Consider the following 20,812-nt stretch of genomic DNA (forward strand, 5'->3'; position numbering starts at 1 on the left):
CTGAAGGAATTCCCAGAGGGAGAGATTTGGATCTCTGCTCTGGGACCAGATCCTAGAGACAAGGAGCTGGTGGGTCTGGAGGCTGGCTGTCTATCCTTCCTCTGAGGGTTTTGGACACAGGTGAATGATAGGGCATTCCTTCTTTTTTATATAATTTCATTTATTTATTTATTTACTTATTTTTTTATATTTTATTTATTTATTCCCTTTTGTTGCCCTTGTTGTCTATCGTTGCTGTTGTTAATATTATTGTTGTTGTTGTTGTTAGATAGGACAGAGAGAAATGGAGAGAGGAGGGGAAGACAGAGAGGGGGAGAGAAAGACAGACACCTGCAAACCTGCTTCACTGCCTGTGAAGCGACTCCCCTGCAGGTGGGGAGCCGGGGTTCGAACTACTTATTTTTTTTTGAGAGAGATGCAGAGAGAGTGACACACACAGAGAGAAACACCGGAGCGCTGCTCAGCTCTGGCTTATGGTGGTGCGGGGGACTGAAACTGGGACTTAGGAGCCTCAGGCATGGGAGTCTGTTTGCAGAACCATTATGCTGTCTCCCCTGCCCAAGGCATTCCTTTTTATACCTGTTTCCTCCAGGTCAAGAAACCTTTTCCCCATGTTTGGAAACAAGAGAGAGAGATATCAGAACATTACCATCCAGGGAGTGCCAAGAGGTACTTAAAAAAAAATTTATGAATTTATTAATGAGAGAGAGAGAACGAGAACATACACACCAGAGTGTCATTCTGACATATGCAATGCCAGAGATCAAACTTGGGTCCTCATATTTTTTATTTTATTTATTTATTTTTTGGTCCTCATATTTTTAATTCCAGTGCACTGCACCAGCTCCCAGGCTGCCCAAGAATGCCTTTCTGAATAGAAGATTTTCTGGCCACTCAGGCTGTGCAGCATCTGAGAAAAAGCCAGGCAAAGAGGTCTGTTTCTGGGAGAAGTAGATGGGGAAAGCTGCCTACACCTGGTTCTATCTCCAGCCCTGGAGAAGCCTCGCTTTACTTTATAATTGTGGTTGGAGCCTAACTGTAACAGTGACTGTCCCCCTTTAAAATACATAAAACCACGGGGGTAGATAGCATAATGGTTATGCAAAGAGACTCCTATTCCTGAGGCACCTAAGTCCCAGGTTCAATCCCCCGCACCACCATAAGCGAAAGCCCAGAGCAGTGTTCTGGTAAAATAAAATAAAAAAGAAAATAAAAACGCAAGGACCAGCTTAAGGATCCTGGTTCAAGCCCCCGGTTCCCCACCTGCAGGGGTGTCACTTCACAGGTGGTCCCCTCCTCTCTCCATTTCTCTCTGTCCTATCCAACAACAACAACATCAACAATAATAACTACAACAATAAAAAACAAGGGCAACAAAAGGGAATATATATATTAAAAAAAAGAAAAGAAAAAAGTGTATAACTTACAAAAAAAAAGAGAGAATGGCTAAAATACATAAAACCAAATAAATAAATAGCTCACATGGATAGTGTACTGTTTTGCTATGTGTGTGGCTCAGGTTTGAGCCTGGCTCCCCACTGCATCAGAAGAAGCTTCAATGCTTTGGTCTCCCCCCCCCCCCATATATATCCATATATGTATATGGGAATGATCTGAAAAGGTCATTCAAGAGCAGTGAAGCACTGGAAACAAAAGATATATGAAACCAGGAACAGGGGTGTAATTGGATGGTTAAGTGCGTGCCTTGCATTTATAAGGCCCTGAGTTTGATCCTCAGAACTAACAAAACCTGGCAACTCGGGAAAACCAGAGTAGAGTTGTAGTCTTGCCTTTCCAAGAAGCTGGTTGCAGGACTGCATGCAGCAGGACAGATCCCTAGATGTGGTGGTGCAGTGGAAGTCCTCCCTGGGAGACCTGGGAGGGATGAGAAGAGTGGAGGCCCCTGCAGCTCCTCAATACCTGAACTTCATGTTCTAAAGTCAGAAACAGTTTTGAAACAAGAGAATCCTGTTCTGAGACCATGAGAGCAGGAAAGAAATTTCGGTGACTCCTTGTAGTGTGGGATTTTGTCATTCATTTCGTAACATTTCTCCAAGAGTGTGTAATAAGGACCCAGCAGGGAACAAATTGGACATTACTGCTCCCCTCACAGAGTTAATGGTCCAAGTCTACTCCCCAGCGTTAAGGACCTTATCCAGAGGGACCCTGCTGTTTGAAATCACAGGCCTTCCTGGCTGAGAGCCTGGGTTGGCTTCTGAACCAGAAGAATCAGGTGCTTCTGCTTCCAAAATCTCAGTTCCCAGCAGCAGTGAGAAGCTGGGTGTGTGCCAAGTCAGTATGAGAGGTCCTAGTGAAGATTTTAATTAATACTGGGTAATTAATTACCAGGTGAAGTTTAACCACCTCAAATGCCTCACAGGTTCCCAAGGCTGCAAACATTCATTTTGTAGTTGACCCCAGCAAGGGCAGAGAGAGAATGCCATCCTATGTCCACTGGATCGTGCCTTCGGTCTACACGGTGGCATACACATCCCAGGAATCATGCACTGCTTGTCTGTTCCTTTTCCACCGCGTAGGTGTGTGTGTGTGTGTGTGTGTGTGTGTGTGTGTGTGTGTGTGTGTTGGGTGCGGGAATCGTCTAACCAGGATAACAGGACCTTGTGGTTTTCTCAGGACCATCCAGCAGTGCTGGCCCTGGGCCCAGGGTAGAACGTGGGAGAGAAAATGGATGTGCAGCTCTAGTGCGGGGAATCCCGGTGGGAGCGCTGAAGTGGAGGAACAGGTACAGAGGTCACTTCTGCCCCGCACCCTCTTCCCTTTTCTCACTGCACAGGCTGACCCGCGTGAACTGGCTTCTCTGCCTGCAGCTCCCAAATCACTGGCCCACGGAACTGCCGCGGCTTCCAAGGTCATCCTCAGCTGTCAGTTCAAGCCCGCCTGCCAGACTTCTGAGGTCACAGGGTTCCCTGCCATCCCCCTTCCACCCAGGGCCCAGGGTGAGCCCGCCCGCCGGGCCTTTACTCTTGTGTCCTCTGTGTGCACGTGGCTTTCCACCAACTCTTCCTCTGCTTGGATCCTGCCCAGGTCTCCGACTCCGCTGAATGTCACCCCCTAGAGCCGGTCGTCTGGCCTCCATTCACGCTGGGGGTGCTGCGTGTCCCCGAGGCCCAGCTTTCGAGCCCGGTCGGTCACTACGACCGCTCGCGAGGCACCGGCCGCCCCCCGCGCCTCGTCCCCTGGCTGGGGGGGGGGGGGGGGGGGCGGGGGCGGTGCTGGCGGCGCGGCGCACGCGCACTGGGGCCGGAGTCGGCGGGGGCGCGCACGCTCGCGGCCGCGTGCGTCACAAGCCGGGCGCCCGCCCCGCCCCGCCCGCCCGTCCGCTCGTCGGTCCCCGCGGCGGCGGCGGCTGCCCAGTGACAACGGCGGCGGCACCAGGCCGGCCGGAGCAGCGGAGGCTCGTGCGGCCCGGAGACACACGCAGCGGCCGGCGAGCGGCGCCGCGCGAGGGAGGCCCGGGCCGGGTCGGGTCGGGTCGGGTCGGGTCGCGCGTGAGGAGACCTCGCGGGCGCGGGGCGAGAGGCCGGCGTGCGGGAGCCCTGAGGCAGTGGCCGCCGGCGGCCCGGCCCCGCCCGTCCTCGCGCCCCCGCCGCCCCCGCCGCCAGGATGAGCCACATTCAGATCCCGCCCGGGCTCACCGAGCTGCTGCAGGGCTACACCGTGGAGGTGCTGCGGCAGCAGCCGCCGGACCTGGTGGAGTTCGCGGTGGACTACTTCACCCGCCTGCGCGAGGCCCGCTCGCGAGCCTCCGGGCCGCCCGCCGCCCCGCCCGCCGGCCCCCAGGCCGCGGAGACCGGCCCCAGCCCGGCCGGCGCCAAGGCGGACAGCGACTCGGAGGAGGACGCGGACCTGGACGGTAGGCGGCGGTGGGGCGAGGGGCGCCGGCCGGCGGGGGCTGCGGGACGGCCGACCGGCCGCGCCCGGCCTCGGGCTCCTGCGCCTGGGGGGCTCGGCTCGCGCGGCCGCGGCGCGGGGTCGACGGGGGTCGCACAGACCCGCGGGGGCCCCCGCCGCCGAGCGCGCGCCGCGGGCAGCCGGGAGACGAGCACGTGCGGGCGCGGAGGGGGCCGAGCCCCAGCGCCGCCGCCCGGCCGCCCGCCCGGCCGCCCGCCGCCTCCCTTTGTTCGTTCCCTCGCTCGCTCGCTTGCTTATTTACTTTTCGCTCCGGGCCCCGCTGGGTCTGGCTCTGGCTTCTGCTGGTGCTGGGGATTGAACCCGGGACCTCAGGCGGGAAAGTCTTTCTTCCCTTTGCACGACCGTTATGTGATCTCCCCGACCCCTTCGTATAGATGTTTGTGTGTACATATGTGTTAGTTTTGGTAGAGACAGAGAAAGTGGGAGGGGTGGGGAGACAGACAGTCAGACAGACAGACAGACAGACAGACAGTCCTGCAGCCCTGCTTCCCTGCTCATGCAGCTGCCTCACTGCGGGTGGGGACCAGGACCTTGAACCCCGGTCCTTGCACAGAAATGTGTGCGCTTTGTCAGGTGCACCGCTCCGGGGCCTGTTAGGGTGGGTTTTTTTTTTTTTCTTTTTCCTTTTTAACCAGAGCACTGCTCAGCTCTGGCTTGTGGTGGTGCAGGGGATTGAACCTGGGACTTTGGAGCTTTAGGCATGAGAGTCTCTTTGCAGAACCATTATGCTGTCCACTCCCGCTCTGCTATGCTGTTTTAAAAACAAATCCCAGGCAGGTCAGTTCTCTGCAAGCTGTGAGCATGCATTTGCTAAAATATGATAGCTGTTTATTTATTTATTTAAATTAGGCGAGAGCAGTCGGATCGCTTTGGTCAAGGGAAATAGTAACTGGCTTGTTGGAGGAAAGAACTTTTTTTTTTTTTTTTTCCCCTCCAGGGTTATTGCTGGGGCTCTGTGCCTGCACTATGAATCCACTGCTCCTGGAGGCCATTTTTTCCACTTTGTTGCCATTGTGCTTGTTGTAGTTGTTATTGTTGTCATAGCTGCTGTTGTTGTTGGATAGGACAGAGAGAAATGGAGAGAGGAGGGGAAGACAGAGAGGGGGAGAGAAAGACAGACACCTGCAGACCTGCTTCACCGCCTGTGAAGCGACTCCCCTGCAGGTGGGGAGCCGAGGGCTCGAACTGGGATCCTTCCGCTGCCCGGGAAAGAACATTCTAAACACAGAGAAAGTTGTCCGCCAGTAGTCCTGTTTTCCTTGTCTGCTCTGTCTTCCCTGCCTTTATTCATGCTAAGAATAAACATGGCTTTTGTTTCCTTTGCCTTATTGCACACTCAATTTTGGGTTTTTCACCTTCTACCTGGAAATGAAAAATAGTTATTTCTCACATTTCTGTCACAGGTTTGCCTTCTGGTCCTGGACAAGTTGCCAAACCTATGTCATTTAGCTTTACTTAAAGTGGGACAATTACAGCAGTCTTAGGAATAAAGTGTGCGTAGAACTGAACTCAGGGGAGAGGCACATGTTACAGTGCTGAGGACCTGGGTTTGAGCCCCCGGTCCCAACCTGTAAGGGGAAAGCTTTGTGAGTGGTGAAGCAGTGTTGCAGGTGTCTCTCTCTCCCTGTCACCCCCTTCCTTCTCAATTTCTGGCTGTCTATCCGGACCAAAAAAGGACTAAACTCAGCACCTGACACACACGTGAAAGCATGTGCTTTACCACTAAGCCTAGGCACTGAGATAAATGTTTTTTTTCTAATATATATATATATATATATATATTCATTTATTTATTCCCTTTTGTTGCCCCTGTTTTTTATTGTTGTAGTTATTATTGTTGTTGGATAGGACAGAGAGAAATGGAGAGAGGAAGGGGAACACAGAGAGGGGGAGAGAAAGATAGACACCTGCAGACCTGCTTCACCGCTTGTGAAGCGACTCCCTTGCAGGTGGCGTGGCAGTTTTTAAAATATTTTTTTTATTTATTGCATAGATCCAGAGAGAAATTGAGCGGGGAGGGGAGATAGATGGAAACACCTGCAGCACTGCTTCACTGCTTATAAAGCTTCCCCCTCCAGGTAGAACTGCAACTGGGGCTTGAACTCAGATCTTTGCACATAGGAAAGTTCTCAACAGGGGGTGCCTCCATCTGTCCCTGTGGCAATTTTCTTAAAAATATTTTATTTATTTATTTATTATGAGAAAGATAGGGGGAGAGAGAGAACCAGACATCACTCTGGTACACGTGCTGCTAGGGATTGAACTTGGGACCTCTTGCTTGAGAATACAATGCTTTATCCACTCCACTACCTCAAGGCAGCTTTTTTTTTTTTTTTTAAATCTACACAAAACATTAGTATTCTAGAAATCAGTTTCAGATGAGTAAAACAGTTTACAAGTTGAGGGCTATGTCCCTATTCTTTGACATCTTTGATATCTTTTTCGAATTTCAAAATTTATAAGTTTGTGCTTTAGTTTTTTGGTGTTTTATGTGATTATAAAAATCAATGCTGTGGTCTGGGAGGTGGTACAGTTGATAAAGCACTGGCTTCTCAACCATGAGGCCTTGAGTTCAACCCCAGCAGCACATGTACCAGAGTGTTGTCTGGTTCTTTCTCTGCCTATCTTTCTCATGAATAAATAAATAAATTGTTTTAAAAAAAGAAACACTTAGAAATAAATATTTACTTTAAAAAATCAATGCCATATGAACTTCTGTTTACAGATAGTAGACTAAAAATATATTTCATAGGAGCTACACATGACATAGCTGCTATGACAAGAACAGAAAATAGTTGGGAGTCGGGCGGTAGTGCAGTGGGTTATATGCAGGTGGTGCAAAGCATAAGAACCGGCTCAAGGACCCTGGTTCGAGCCCCTGGCTTTCCACCTGCAGGGGAGTCGCTTCACAGGTGGTGAAGCAGGTCTGTAGGTGTCTGTCTTTCTCTCCCCCTCTGTCTTCCCCTCCTCTCTCCATTTCTCTCTGTCCTATCCAACAACAGCATCAATAACAACAATAATAACCACAACAACAATAAAAAACAAGGGAAACAAAATGGAATATTTTTTAAAAAGAACAGAAAATAGCAAGCTTGTGTGAGGATTCAGAGAAGTTGGAATTTTTTTTTTAAGATTATTTATTTATTTATTAGATCGATAGGAGGAGAGAGAAAAAGAACCAGCTAGGAGGAGAGAGAGAGAAGACCAGGCATCAGCCTTGTATAGTGTGCTGCGGGGGTTCAGTCTCAGGGCCTCATGCCTTAGAGTCTAGCGCCATAGCCACTGCGCCACCTCCTGGACCACAGAAGTTCGAAATTCTTGCTCATTGTTGGTGGAGATGTAAAATGATCTAACTGCTATGGAAAACAGTTGATTTTTCTTTCTTTTTTAAGATTTTATTTATTTCTGAGAAAGATAGGAGGAGAGAGAAAGAACCAGACATCACTCTGGCACATGTGCTGCCGGGGATTGAAATCGGGACCTCATGCTTGAGAGTCTAAAGATTTGTCACTGCGCCACCTCCCGGACCACAATGGTTTCTTAAAAAGTTAAACATTGGGGGAGTCGGGTGGTAGCGCAGCAGGTTAAGCGCACGTGGCACAAAGTGCAAGAACCAGTGTAAGGATCCTGGTTCGAGCCCCCGACTCCCCACCTGCAGGGGAGTAGCTTCATAGGCGGTGAAGCAGGTGTGCAGGTGTCTGTCTTTCTCTCCCCCTCTCTGTCTTCCCCTCCTCTCTCCATTTATCTCTGTCCTATCCAACAATGACGACATCAATAACAACAACAATAATAACTTCAACAACAATAAAAAACGAGGGCAACAAAGGGAAAATAAATATTAAAAAAAAGTTAAACATTGGGAGTCAGGCAGTAGTGCAGTGGGTTAAGCGCACATGGCGTGCAAGAACTGGCATAAGGATCCCGGTTGGAGCCCCCGGCTCCCCACCTGCAGAGGAGTCACTTCATAGGCCGTGAAGCAGGTCTGCAGGTGTCTGTCTTTCTCTCCCCCTCTGTCTTTCCCATTTCTCTCTGTCCTATCTAACAACGACGGCATCAATAACTCCAACAACAATAAAAAAAAAAGGCAACAAAAGAAAATAAACAAAAATTTAAAAAAGTTAAACATTGAATTACTGTATCCTCTATCAAGTCAAGTTACTCTGTAAACTCCAAAGAGAACTGAAAACAGGAGTTCGAAAGATACTTTTGTGCTGACTTCCTTTCAGTTTATTCACCATGCCAGTTCATCAAGTGATGAATGAACGAACAGAACCTGGTTTGTATGTACATCCGTCCGTAATGGAATACCACACATCCCTTAAAAGGAGTGAAATGGGGGCCGGGTGGTGGTGCACCTGGTTAAGCACACACATTATAGTGCGCAAGGACCCAGGTTCGATCCCCGGGTCCCCACCTGCAGGGGGGAAAGCGTCACGAGTGTTGAAGCAGTGCTGCAGGTGTCTCTCTGTCTGCCTCCCTTTCCCTCTCAATTTCTGGCTAGGTCTATCCAATAAATATATAGAGACAATAAAAAAATTAAAATAAATAAATAAAAAGGAGTGAAACGGTGATGTATGCTACAGTATGGGAGAACCCTGGAAATGTTATGCAAGTAAAAAATGCTTCACACCACAGCTCAAATATTCTGTGGTTGCACTTACACGTGGTACCCATGACGGTGCTTAAGAGAAGTTCCCAGGAACTGCAGGAGGCGGTAGGTGGGGTTATTACTGAAAAGGGTGCAGGGCTTCTGCGGTCGGGCAGTGAATAGTGAGGCTTGCACAATATTATGATTCGATAATAAAACAAAAACAGAGCTGCAGCAAAACCCAGAACACTGCTCAGCTCTGGTTTATGGTGGTGCAGGAGATGGAACCTGGGATTTCTTGTCTCTCAGGCATGAAAGTCTGTCATGTGGGGGTCTAGCGGTGACACAGCGTGGTAGCATCTGGAACCTGGTTGCTGAAAGAAGAGTTCACATATAAAGCCAAACAAATTGTTGCCTATGATTGATTTATTTTTACCAGAGCACTGTTCAGCTCTGGCTTATAGTGGTATGGGGATTGAATCCGGGATCATCGGAGCCTTAGGCGTTAGAATCTTTTTTTTTTCTTTTTTTTAGAGATTTTATTTATTAATGAGAAACATAGGAGGAGAGAGAAAGAACCAGACATCACTCTGGTACATGTGCTGCGGGGATTGGACTCAGGACCTCGTGTTTGAGAGTCCGATGCTTTATCCACTGCACCACCTCCCGGACCACTAGAATCTATTTTGATAACCATTATGCTGTTTCCCCTGCCCAATATTAATGTTTTAAGTTGAATCACTGCTCAGTTTTGGCTAATGGTGGTGCAGCAATTTGAACCTGGGACCTTGAAACTTCAGGCATGAGTCTTTGCATAACCATTAAGTTATTTTCCCCACCCTTAACTTATTCTTTAAAATGTTTTATTATCTCTATTTATTGGATCGAGATAGCCAGAAATTAAGAGGACTGGGAGAGAGACAGACACTTGCAGCTCTGCTTCTGCATCTCTGAAGCTTCCCCCTTGCATATGGGGATTAGAGGCTTGAACCTGGGTCCTTGCTCACTTTTTTAAAACATTTATTTATTTATTTTCCCTTTTGTTACCCACTTTTTTTTTTTATTGTTGTTACTGATGTCATCGTTGTTGGATAGGACAGAGAGAAATGGAGAGATGAGGGGAAGACAGAGGAGTTGCATGTGAAGCGACTCCCCTACAGGTGGGGAGCCGAGGGCTTGGACCAGGATCCTTATGCCAGTCCTTGTGCTTTGTGCCACATGCGCTTAACCTGCTGCTGCTACCGCCCCACCTCCCTGTCCTTGCTCATTGTAATGTGCACTTAACCAGCTGTGCCACCACACAGCCCCTCTTAACTTATATCTTAATTTAATTTTTAATGTATTGTTTGGAAAAATACTCAGCTTTGAATATGCATAATCCCAATGTATAGCTTCCCTGATCCAATTTAATTATTATTTTTCTTTTTTGGAGAAGGAGAGATGCCTAGGTAAGGGGGACACCCAGGGGGCCAGGAGATAACTCGTGTAACCATGCAGAAGGACTTGGGCTTGTGCTGCCAGCCTCTGTATGGAAGCACTACGCAAAGAAGTGGTGCATCTCTCACTCTGTAAAGAAAAAAGTTTGCTGGGAGCAGTGGAGTTGTGTAGGTGGGAAGTTCCAGTGCAAACCCTGGCAGCAAATATAAATAAATAGTTTGTACTGCACCAAAGTAAGACTGGGGTGGGGGGTTTCAGGTCCAGGAACATGATGGCACAGGAGGACCTAGTGGGGGTTGTATTGTTATATGGAAAACTGGGAAATGTTAAATATGTACACACTATTGTATTTACTGTTGACTGTAAACATTAATACCTCAATAAAGAAATTAAAAAAAATAGTAAAATAGACACCTCAGCACTGCTCACTATTCACAGAGTCCCTGGTATGTGATATTTCTGTGTGGTGACTGTATGCAAACCTGGATCCTCTCAATCCTTCACCCGGTACCCCTTTCCCCCAACTTTTAGATTTATTTATGAGGAAGAGAGAATGAAAGAACTAGAGCATTATTCTGGCTGTACAGTATTGGGGATTGAGCTCACATCTTACATCTCCTGCTTTTTTGGGGGGAAGGGGATTATTCTAGACATGCAAAAATGTTTCAGCATGCAAAATTAATGTATCACTTCAAGCAGAGGAAAGAGAAAAACCACATATTAATAAACACAGAGAAAGTATTTGAGGGGGCTGGGCAGTAGCGCAGCAGATTAAGTGCACATGGCCTGAAGCATAAGGACCAGCCCAGTGTAAGGATCCCGGTTCGAGCCCTGGGCTCCCCACCTGCAGGGGGATTGCTTCACAGGCAGTGAAGCAGGTCTGCAGGTGTCTATCTTTCTCTCCCTCTTTCTGTCTTCCCCACCTCTTGATTTCTCTCTGTCCTATCCACAACATCAATAACAACAATAATAACAACCACAATGACAAAAAAAAAAAAAAAGATGAGGAAAAATGGCCTCCAGGAGCAGTGGATTTGTAGTGCTGGTACCAAAGCTGTGGAGGCAAAAAAAAAAAGGGGGGGGGAACACAAAGTAAAACTGGGGAGAGGGGAGGGTAGATAGTGTAAAGGTTCTACAAACAGACTCGTGCCCGAGGCTCCAAAGTCCCAGGTTCAATCCCCTGCACCACCATCAGCCAGAGCTGAGCAGAGCTCTGGTAATGTAAATAATCTTGGGTGCACCAAAGCAAAGGATTCTGGGAAAGAAGAGCAAAAGGAGGTTGATGGGAGGGAAGCTTTCAGGTCCTGGTACGTGATGACCGACCTAATTTTTTTTTTTAATATTTTATTTATTCCCTTTTGCTGACCTTGTTGTTTTATTGTTGTAGTTATTGTTGTCGTTGTTGTTGGATAGGACAGAGAGAAATGGAGAGAGGAGGGGAAGACAGAGGGGGAGAGAAAGATAGACACCTGCAGACCTGCTTCACCGCCTGTGAAGCGACTCCCCTGCAGGTGGGGAGCAAGGGCTCGAACTGGGATCCTTATGCTGGTCTTTGTGCTTTGCGCTACCTGCACTTAACCCGCTGCGCTACAGCCCGACTCCCACGGACCTAATTTTGGTGTGAAGGCGTATTGCAGACGCCTGTCTTGGTGAGATGAGCAGTTGTACCTGTGTGCCAACAACTGTATTTAAGTCATTAACTTCTCAATAAAAATACATAAAAAAGAAAACCATAAGAATTTCATTAAAAAGCCCGGAAACAATAAAGTGTGCACGCATCTGTTACATTTCCTACACAAGCATCTGTTGCATTTCCTATTCTCTGGAAGAAAAGCAAAGAGAGGACAATCCCATCTCCAGATTTCCAGAATTGGGCACCTTGCAGGGAGATGGCTCAGCTGGAAGCGTTGGGCTTGTGATCTGAGGTTCTAGCAGTTTGATCCCCAGCACTGCAGGTGTTGAAATAGTACTTTGACTTCTTTTTCTTTTTTTTTTTTAATTTATTTCTTTATTCATTAATTACTGGATAGAGACAGAGAAATTGAGAGGGGAGGGGGAAGTAGAGGTAAAAAAAGAGAGACAACCCTGCAGCCCTGCTTCACCACACATGAAGTTCTCCTTCTGCAGGTGGGGACTAGGGGCTCGAACCTGAGACCTTTTGCACTGTTATGTGTGCGCTTAAACAGGTGCGCCACCACTTGGCCGCCTGACTTCTTTTTCTATTATGTGAAATTTTCTCTTTTTTAAAATCCCTCGATTTTTTTTTAAATTTTATTATTACCTTTATTTATTGATAGGATAGAGACAGTCAGAAATCAAGAGGGATGGGAGGGATAGAGAGGGTGAGAGACAGGTACCTGCAGCACTGCTGCACCACTTGTGAAACTTTTCCCTTGCAGGTGGGGACTGGGGGCTCGAACCTCGGTTCTTGTGCATTGTAATGTGCGCTCAACCAGGTGCACCACCACCCAGCCCCTGAAAATTTCTCTTTACATGTAATAAATGAAGTAAATCTAAAACAAGAATTAATACTTGGTGTATATTTACATAATGAGATTAAAGTTTTTTTTTTAAAAAAACATTTGTTTTCCTTTACTGGGGGATTAATGCTTTTACGGTCTCCAGAAGACCTTTCATTAAAAACTACAGCAGGGCTGGGGATGTAACACTAAGGTTCTGCAAAAAGACTTCCATGCCTGAGGCTCCACAGGTCTCATTTAATTCTCAGCACCGCCATAAACCAGAGTTGAGCAGTGCTCTGGTGAGACACAAAGCACAACTGTCAGCAGAGATGGGGAACATCATTCAGCCCAAAGGCCACATATGGCCCAAGAGATCACTTGATCTGACCCTGCCAAGACAGCTGCAGGCAGACTTGAAATTCAAGACAGCTGTGTGCTTTTTTCATAGAGATATTTTTTTTCTGTTTGCTAGGATTGAGAGGGGAAGAAGGGAGAAAGACACTTCTTCACCTGCTTCACTGCTTGTGAAGCTTCACCCCTGTAGGTGGGGAGGGAGAGGCTGAAACCCACAGCCTTGTGCATCATCGTGTGTGTGCTCAGTGGTTGCAACGCTGCCAGAGTGTTCATTTTAAAGCTGATATGTTGGTCTGCTTCTAAATTCTGCTTCTAAGACCCCTTCTGTTGCACTGCTTAATTGCTGTGGTCTATTTACATTATCACTGTGTTACCTGGGAACTACCCTGCCTACAGGGCATTGGTTTAATTCCCATTGGTTAGAACTCTCTTTTGGCTCCACCCCCTCTCCTAGTCACACCCTGTTCTCCACCACTAGTTTGCATTCTTTTTTGACTCCACCCTCTCTATGTCACATCCTGTTTCCACCATACTTGGTGAGTATAAATACAGCTGCTCTTCTAATATAACACAGTGGAGTTGCCTTCTGACTCCGAGAGTCCCAGAGTCTCTCCTGCGAAGCTAGCCCGGCGTCCCACTCAGCCATGAGTCCCTGGTCGTCTCTCTCCTGCCTGCGAAGCTAGCCCGGCACATATATATATTTTTTATTTTATTTTATTTTATTTTATTTTATTTTATTTTATTTTATTTTATTTTATTTTATTTTATTTTATTTTATTTTATTTTATTTTATTTTTGCCTCCAGTTGCTGGGGCTCGGTGCCCACACTGTGAATTCACCACTGCTGGTGGCCTTTATTCCATTCACATAGGACAGAGAAATAGAGGCGTGGAGACAGACAGACACAGAGACCGGCAGACCTGCCTCACCGCTGTAATGCATCCCCACTGCAGGTGCGGAGCCTAGGGCTGGAGCCAGGTCTTTGCACTTAGTACCCTGTGTGCGTAACCGGGTGCATCATTGACCAGCACCCAAAGTTGATGATTTTGTATGAGCCTTGATGTTATAAACATCCAAAGGGCTGTTGACAGACCTTTATGGTTTGAGTTCCCAGTTCACATATCACTGGGGGAGGAAGCTCCAGTGCCTTCTCTCCTCTGTCTGTCCCTTTACATTTTTATCTGAGAAAGTCTGCCCAAAGCAGTGAACATAAGCAAAAGGCAGCTATGCCACTTTGTTAGCTGGTAGAGCGCACACTTTGCTAGGAGCTAGGGCTTGGGCGCAAGCCTCTGGCTGCCACACAGAAGCACAGAGCCCAGAGCCCAGAGGAAGCTTCATGAGTGATGGCGCGGTGTTTCTCCTTTCTCAGACTTCATCAAGAAAAGAGTTTAGGGGGAGTTGGGCGGTAGCGCAGCGGGTTAAAAGTGCAACAACCCGCGTAAGGATCCCGGTTCCTCACCTGCAGGGGAGTTGCTTCATGGGCAGTGAAGCAGGTCTGTCTTTTTCTTCCCCTCTGTCTTCTCCTCTCTCCATTTCTCTTTGTCCTATCCAACAACAACGGCGTCAATAACTACAACAACAATAAAAAAATAATAAGGGCAACAAAAGGGAAAATAAATAAATAATTTTAAATAAAAAAATTAAAAAAAAAGAATGGTAGTGGGGGCTGGGCAGTGGCACACCCAGTTAAGCACACATATTATATGTTCTTGGCAGCACAATTTGTAATAGCCAAAACCTGGAAGCAACCCAGGTGTCCAACAACAGTGAGTGGCTGAGCAAGTTGTGGTCTATATACACAATGGAATACTACTCAGCTGTAAAAAATGGCGACTTTACCGTTTTCAGCCGATCTTGGATGGAGCTTGAAAAAATCATGTTGACTGAAATAAGTCAGAAACAGAAGGATGAATATGGGATGATCTCACTCTCAGGCCGAAGTTGAAAAACAAGATCAGAAAAGAAAACCCAAGTCGAACCTGAACTGGAATTGGTGTATCGCATCAAAGTCAAAGACTCTGGGGTGGGTGGGGGAGAGAATACAGGTCCATGAAGGATGACAGAGGACCTTGTGGGGGTTGTATTGTTATATGGGAAACTGGGGAATGTTATGCATGTTCCAACAATGTTGTATTTACTGTTGAATGTGAAACATTAATTCCCCAGTAAAGAAATTTTAAAAAAATAATAAAGGAAAAATAAAAGATCAGAGCCCAGAACTTTCTCTGCCTGGACACACACCTGTTTACACTTAGTGCGCCAGCTGGTCGTCTCTTCCCCTCCCCCCTTTTGTCATTTTAGCGAGGGGTCAGTGGTTTACAGTGTTGGCACATGGGCACATTTCTCATCTCACCCTGATAGGGATCTGCAAAAAAGCTCACAGTGCTGGACACCACTGTCAGTTTTTGGCCTGCGACTGCCCTGTTTGCTTGAACTCTAAGCAAGAAACAGCAGTTAGTGGTTATCTCTCCCTCCTAGCCTTCCTTCATTTAATTTCTGAAGCCCTTTGACCTCTTCCTTCCCCAGTGTCTGTGCCTTGGCTTTGGCTTTCATTGCTTCTTACTAGCTCTCACTTCCTCCATCTACTGCACCATCACTACCATTGCCTTTTTTGCTGTTGGGACTCTGCCGGAGCTCCGTGCATGCGTGACACCCCGCAGCCCTAGCAGGCATTTTCTTTCTCTGATAGACGCCAAGAAGGGGCACCGCAGCTCTGCTGCCACTTGTGAAGCTTCCCTCTTGCACGAGTTCCCAGGTTGTGGCAGGGCCTTCGCTTGTGGTGGTATACTGGGTGAGCTAGCTGCTGAGCCGATTGCCTTTCTTTCTTTCTTTATTTTTATTTCTTGCCTCCAGGGTTATTGCTGGGGCTCTGTGCTGCCACTATGAATCCACTGCTCCTGGCGGCCATTTTTCCCCTTTTGTATTGGATAGGACAGAGAGACATTGAGGGTGTGGGGAGGCAGGGAGAGAGAGACAGACGCCTGCAGACCTGTGTCACTGCTTGTGAAATGACCCTCCTGCAGGTGGGGAGCCGGGGGCTTGAACTGGGATCTTTGTGCTGGTCCTTACGCTTCATACTATGTGCACTTACGCTAGTGTACTACCACCTGGCCCCCATCGCTTTTATTTTTAAGAAATTATCAGGGAGTTGGGCGGTAGCACAGCGGGTTAAACACAGGTGGCACAAAGCACAAGGACCAGCGTAAGGATCCCGGTTCAAGTCCCCGGCTCTCCACCTGCAGGGGAGTCGCTTCACAAACGGTGAAGCAGGTCTGCAGGTGTCTATCTTTCTCTCCCCCTCTCTAGGAGGTGTTGTTAAAATTTCGGAAGGCTCTTGCTGGGCCAGCTAGCTTCACGGGAGGGTAACAGAGACGCGGAGACAACGGCTGGGCAGGGAAGCTGTATTTCTTTATTCAGGAACAACGATTCATAAACTAAGACAAACTAATCACCAAACAGAACTCTGCTGTCTCTTTGCGGCGGCACAAGCACTCTCTCTTACTCTGGAACTCAGGAACCCAGGAACTCTGTCTCTCTGGCACTCTCTCTTACTCTGTAACCCTGAAACTCTCGAACTCAGGAACTCTCTTTTCTCTCGAACTCAGGAACTCAGGAACTCTGTCTCTCTGGCACTCTCTCTTACTCTGTAACCCTGAAACTCTTGAACTCAGGAACTCAGGAACTCTGTCACTCTCGAACTCAGGAACTCTGGAACTCTCTCACTCTCGAACTCAGGAACCCTCTCCCGGGGTTCCTTTGGGCGGGGCCAAGCAGGCCCACAAAATTAACAGGACTGATCCAATTCTCTTGGCGGGGGGGGGGGGGGGGGGGCTAGAACAAACCAATGTAAAGCATACGACAAGGAGGCAAGGTACTTAGCAGAGCTGCTTCCCAGCACACCCTCCCACCCTCCAGGAAAAAGAAACATTGAAACAAATGATAATATAAAAGTTATGGAGCAGCATGAAAAGAAACATTTGCATCACAGAGTTGCAGGAAGGAAGTAAAAGGACAGAATTCATTTTTTAAAGATTTTATTTATCCATTTACTTATTAATAAGAAATATATGAGAGAGAAAGAACCAGACATCACTCTGATACATGTGCTGCTGGGGATTGAACTTGGGACCTTAATGCTTGAGAGTCCAAAGCCTCCAGGAGCAGTGTGGATTTGTAGTGCTGGCACCGGGCCCCATTGATAACCTGGAAGCAAAAAGAAAGGTGACAGCATATGGTTTTGTGATACATTTTTCTTTCGCCTCCAGGGCTATTGCTGGGGCTCGGTGCCTGCACCATGAATCCACTGCTCTTGGAGGGCATTTTTCCCCTTTTGTTGCCCTTGTTGTGGTTATTATTGTTGATGTTGTTCATTGTTGAATAGCACAGAGAGAAATGGAGAGAGAAGGGGAAGACAGAGAGGGGGAGAGAAAGACAGACACCTGCAGACCTGCTTCACCGCTTGTGAAGCGACTTCCCTGCAGGTGGGGAGCCGGGGCTCGAACTGGGATCCTTATGCTGGTCCTTGTGCTTTGTGTCACGTGTGCTTAACCCGCTGCGCTACTGCCCAACCCCGTCTTTTTAAAAATATTTATTCCCTTTTTGTTGCCATTTTCAAAAATGATTGTTACTGCTGTCGTTATTGGCTAGGACAGAGAAATAGAGAGAGGAGGGGAAGACAGAGAGGGGGAGAGAAAGACAGACACCTGCAGACCTGCTTCACTGCTTGTGAAGCGACTCCCCTGCAGGTAGGGAAGGGGGGCTCGAACCGGGATCCTTTTGCCCGTCCTTGTGCTTTGCGCCACCTGCGCTTAGCCCGCTGCGCTACCGCCCGACTCCCGCCCGATTTCTTTGTTTTCAAAGACATATATTCTGTGTGTGTTTGAAAACAAAGAAAACACGCTCACACGCACGCACACGGCCAGGTAATGGTGCACCCGGCTAAGTGCACATATTGCCATGCTCACACACACGCACACGGCCAGGTAATGGTGCACCCGGCTAAGTGCACATATTGCCATGCTCACACGCACGCACGCACCCGGCCAGGTAATGGTGCACCCGGCTAAGTGCACATATTGCCATGCTCACACACACGCACACGGCCAGGTAATGGTGCACCTGGCTAAGTGCACATATTGCCATGCTCACACGCACGCACGCACACGGCCAGGTAATGGTGCACCCGGCTAAGTGCACATATTGCCATGCTCACACGCACGCACGCACACGGCCAGGTAATGGTGCACCCGGCTAAGTGCACATATTGCCATGCTCAAAGATCTGGATTCGACTGCGTTCTTGAAGCAGATCTGCAAGTGTCTCTTTCTCTCTCTTTTTAAATTTTTAAAATTATCTTTATTGGATAGAGACAGCCAGAAATTGAGAAGAAGAGGGTTATAGAGAGAGGGATAGAGACAGAGAGACACCTGCAGCCCTGCTTTATCACTTACAAAGCTTTTCCCCTGCAGGTGGGGAATGGGGGCTTGAACTTGTGTACTTGTACATCGTAGCATGTGCATTCAACCAGGTGCACCACCACCCAGCTCCTTTCTCTCTACCTCCTCTTCCCTCTCAACTTCTCTCTGTCCTGTCAAGTAAAAATAAAAAAATAGAAAAAGTCACTGTGTAGACACTGAGCCCCAGTGACGACCCTGGAGGCAAAGACAAAACACACAGCAGGGGGAAACTCCTGCAGGAGGACAAGTACCACACGCCTCTAGGAGGCAAGGCACTTAGCAGAGCCGCTTCCCAGCACACCCTCCCACCCTCCAGGAAAAAGAAACATTGAAACAAATGATAATATAAAAGTTATGGAGCAGCATGAAAAGAAACATTTGCATCACAGAGTTGCAGGAAGGAAGTAAAAGGACAGAATTCATTTTTTAAAGATTTTATTTATCCATTTACTTATTAATAAGAAATATATGAGAGAGAAAGAACCAGACATCACTCTGATACATGTGCTGCTGGGGATTGAACTCGGGACCTTAATGCTTGAGAGACCAATGCTTTATCCACTGCACCATCTCTTGGACCACTAGAATTAATTTTTAAAGAGATTTAGCTGATACTTTCCCAAATTTAAAGAAGTATCTAGTCTATACCTAGGTCCCGAAAGTGCAAAGAACTCCCAAGAATAATGAATTCAAATTTACCAGGACACAAAATCAAAGACAAAGGGAATTCTGATGGTTGATAGAGGAAAAAAAAAATCTGGGAGCTGGGTGGTGGCACACCCAGTTTGGTGCACATATCACTATGTGCAAGTGCCCAGGTTCAAGCCCCCACTCCCCATCTGCAGGGCATCTGCTTCATGAGTGCTGCCTGCAAGTGTCTCTCTTCTCTCTATCTCCCCATCCTCTCTCTTCTTTATTTTCTTTACTTGTTGGATAGAGACAACCAAAAATTGAGAGGGAAGGGACAGACAGAGAGAGACCTGCAGCCCTGCTTCACCACTTGCAAAGCTTTCTGCCTGCAGGTGGGGACTGGGGGCTTGAACCTGGGTCCTTGCATATTGTAATGTGCACTCAACCACATTTGCTGCTACCCGGCCCTTCCCCATCCTCTCTCAGTTTCTCTGTCCTACCCAATAAAAATAGGAAGAAGAGAGAAAAAAAAAAAGGCAGCCAGGAGGAGTGGATTTATAGTGCTGGCACCAAGCCCCAGTGATAATCATGGTGGCAATAGAGAGAGAGAGAGAGAATTTACATAAAAGGAAAATTGCGCAAAACTATCAGCTTTCTCAACAGGACCTCTAAAGGATAGAAAGGACTGGCAAGATTATATATAACATTATCAGTCAAGTTTGAAATAGGGATAAAGAACTTTTCAGAACAAGCGTTAGCTAAGGAATTCATTACCAACAAACCAGACCTATCAGAAATATTAAAAGGACTTACATAAAATGAAAATCTAGAAGGGCCTCACCCCTGGAGGCAAACAAAGTGAGGAAAACAAAATCCAATGAAAACAGTGGACTCCCAACTACAGAATGAGCTTAACAGAGGGTGTTGGTGGAGGGCTGCAGGGAAGAGATGTCCCATTAGACTGGGGCTTTGATGTGTGCGGGCTGTCGCTCTGGGTCCCCTGCCCCACTGGCCACTGGCGGCAAGGGTCAGAGCGGTCCCTCGGGAGTCCCGGGGTAACTCTGTGTGTTGGGGGCGATGTGCGCCGAGAGATGAGAATCACAGACTCATTTTAGCTCCAGGAGCGGCCTAGGAAAGGTGGGCGACTCATTTATTGAGAGAGAAAGCGGGAAAATTAGACCCATTACACAGGAAGAAGGTCGATGTAATCCTTGACCCAAACACAGAGCAACACAATGCACAGTCACATTTTGACCTGCAAACTATTTGCTCACAGGTAGAACGTTAGCATACAAGGTTTGATCACAAGCTGCACAAATGCATATTTCCCCCGGGGTAAATTGTACCACAGGGTAAGGGGAGGAGCAGGCAGGGTTGAGTAACAGGAGTTTGTGGTGATTTTTCAAGTTTGGCCGAACACATTGTACAGTAATTCATGGCCTTTTTTAAAAAAAGATTTCATTTATTTATTAATAAAGATTGAAGGGAGAGAGAAAGAACCAGACATCACTCTGGTACATGTGCTGCCGGGGATTGAACTCAGGACCTCATGCTTGAGAGTCCAGTGCCTTAGCCACTATGCCACCTCCTGGACTATGCCTTTGTTTTTTTTAAGAATCATATATTTAAAAAAATATTTATTCCCTTTTGTTGCCCTTTTTTTTTTTAATTGTTGTAGTTATTGTTGTTATTGATGTTGTCATTGTTGGGTAGGACAGAGAGAGATGGTGAGAGGAGGGGAAGACAGAGAGGGGGAGAGAAAGACAGACACCTGCAGACCTGCTTCACCGCCTGTGAAGCGACTCCCCTGCAGGTGTGGAGCCAGGGGTTCGAACCAGGATTCTTATGCTGGTCCTTGTGCTTTATGCCACCTGCACTTAACCCGCTGCGCTACCTACCGCCCGACTCCCCAAGAATCATATATTTTTAAAAATATTTATTATTTTTGTTGC

At 47.6% G+C, this 20,812-nt stretch overlaps 1 protein-coding gene across 1 annotated transcript in view; it reads left to right on the top strand.

Moving 5' to 3' along the window:
• The first annotated feature begins 3,303 nt into the window (after positions 1-3,303).
• The window catches only part of PRKAR2A (protein kinase cAMP-dependent type II regulatory subunit alpha), a 66,838-nt gene continuing 49,329 nt past the window's right edge, over positions 3,304-20,812 (top strand). The window contains exon 1 of the mRNA XM_060204746.1: positions 3,304-3,874. Coding sequence (XP_060060729.1) covers positions 3,625-3,874 — 250 coding nt within the window. The 5' untranslated portion in view covers positions 3,304-3,624. The remainder of the gene's footprint in view (positions 3,875-20,812) is intronic.

The sequence above is a fragment of the Erinaceus europaeus genome, chromosome 12 (assembly GCF_950295315.1).
Source record: "Erinaceus europaeus chromosome 12, mEriEur2.1, whole genome shotgun sequence".
Lineage (NCBI taxonomy): Eukaryota > Metazoa > Chordata > Mammalia > Eulipotyphla > Erinaceidae > Erinaceus > Erinaceus europaeus.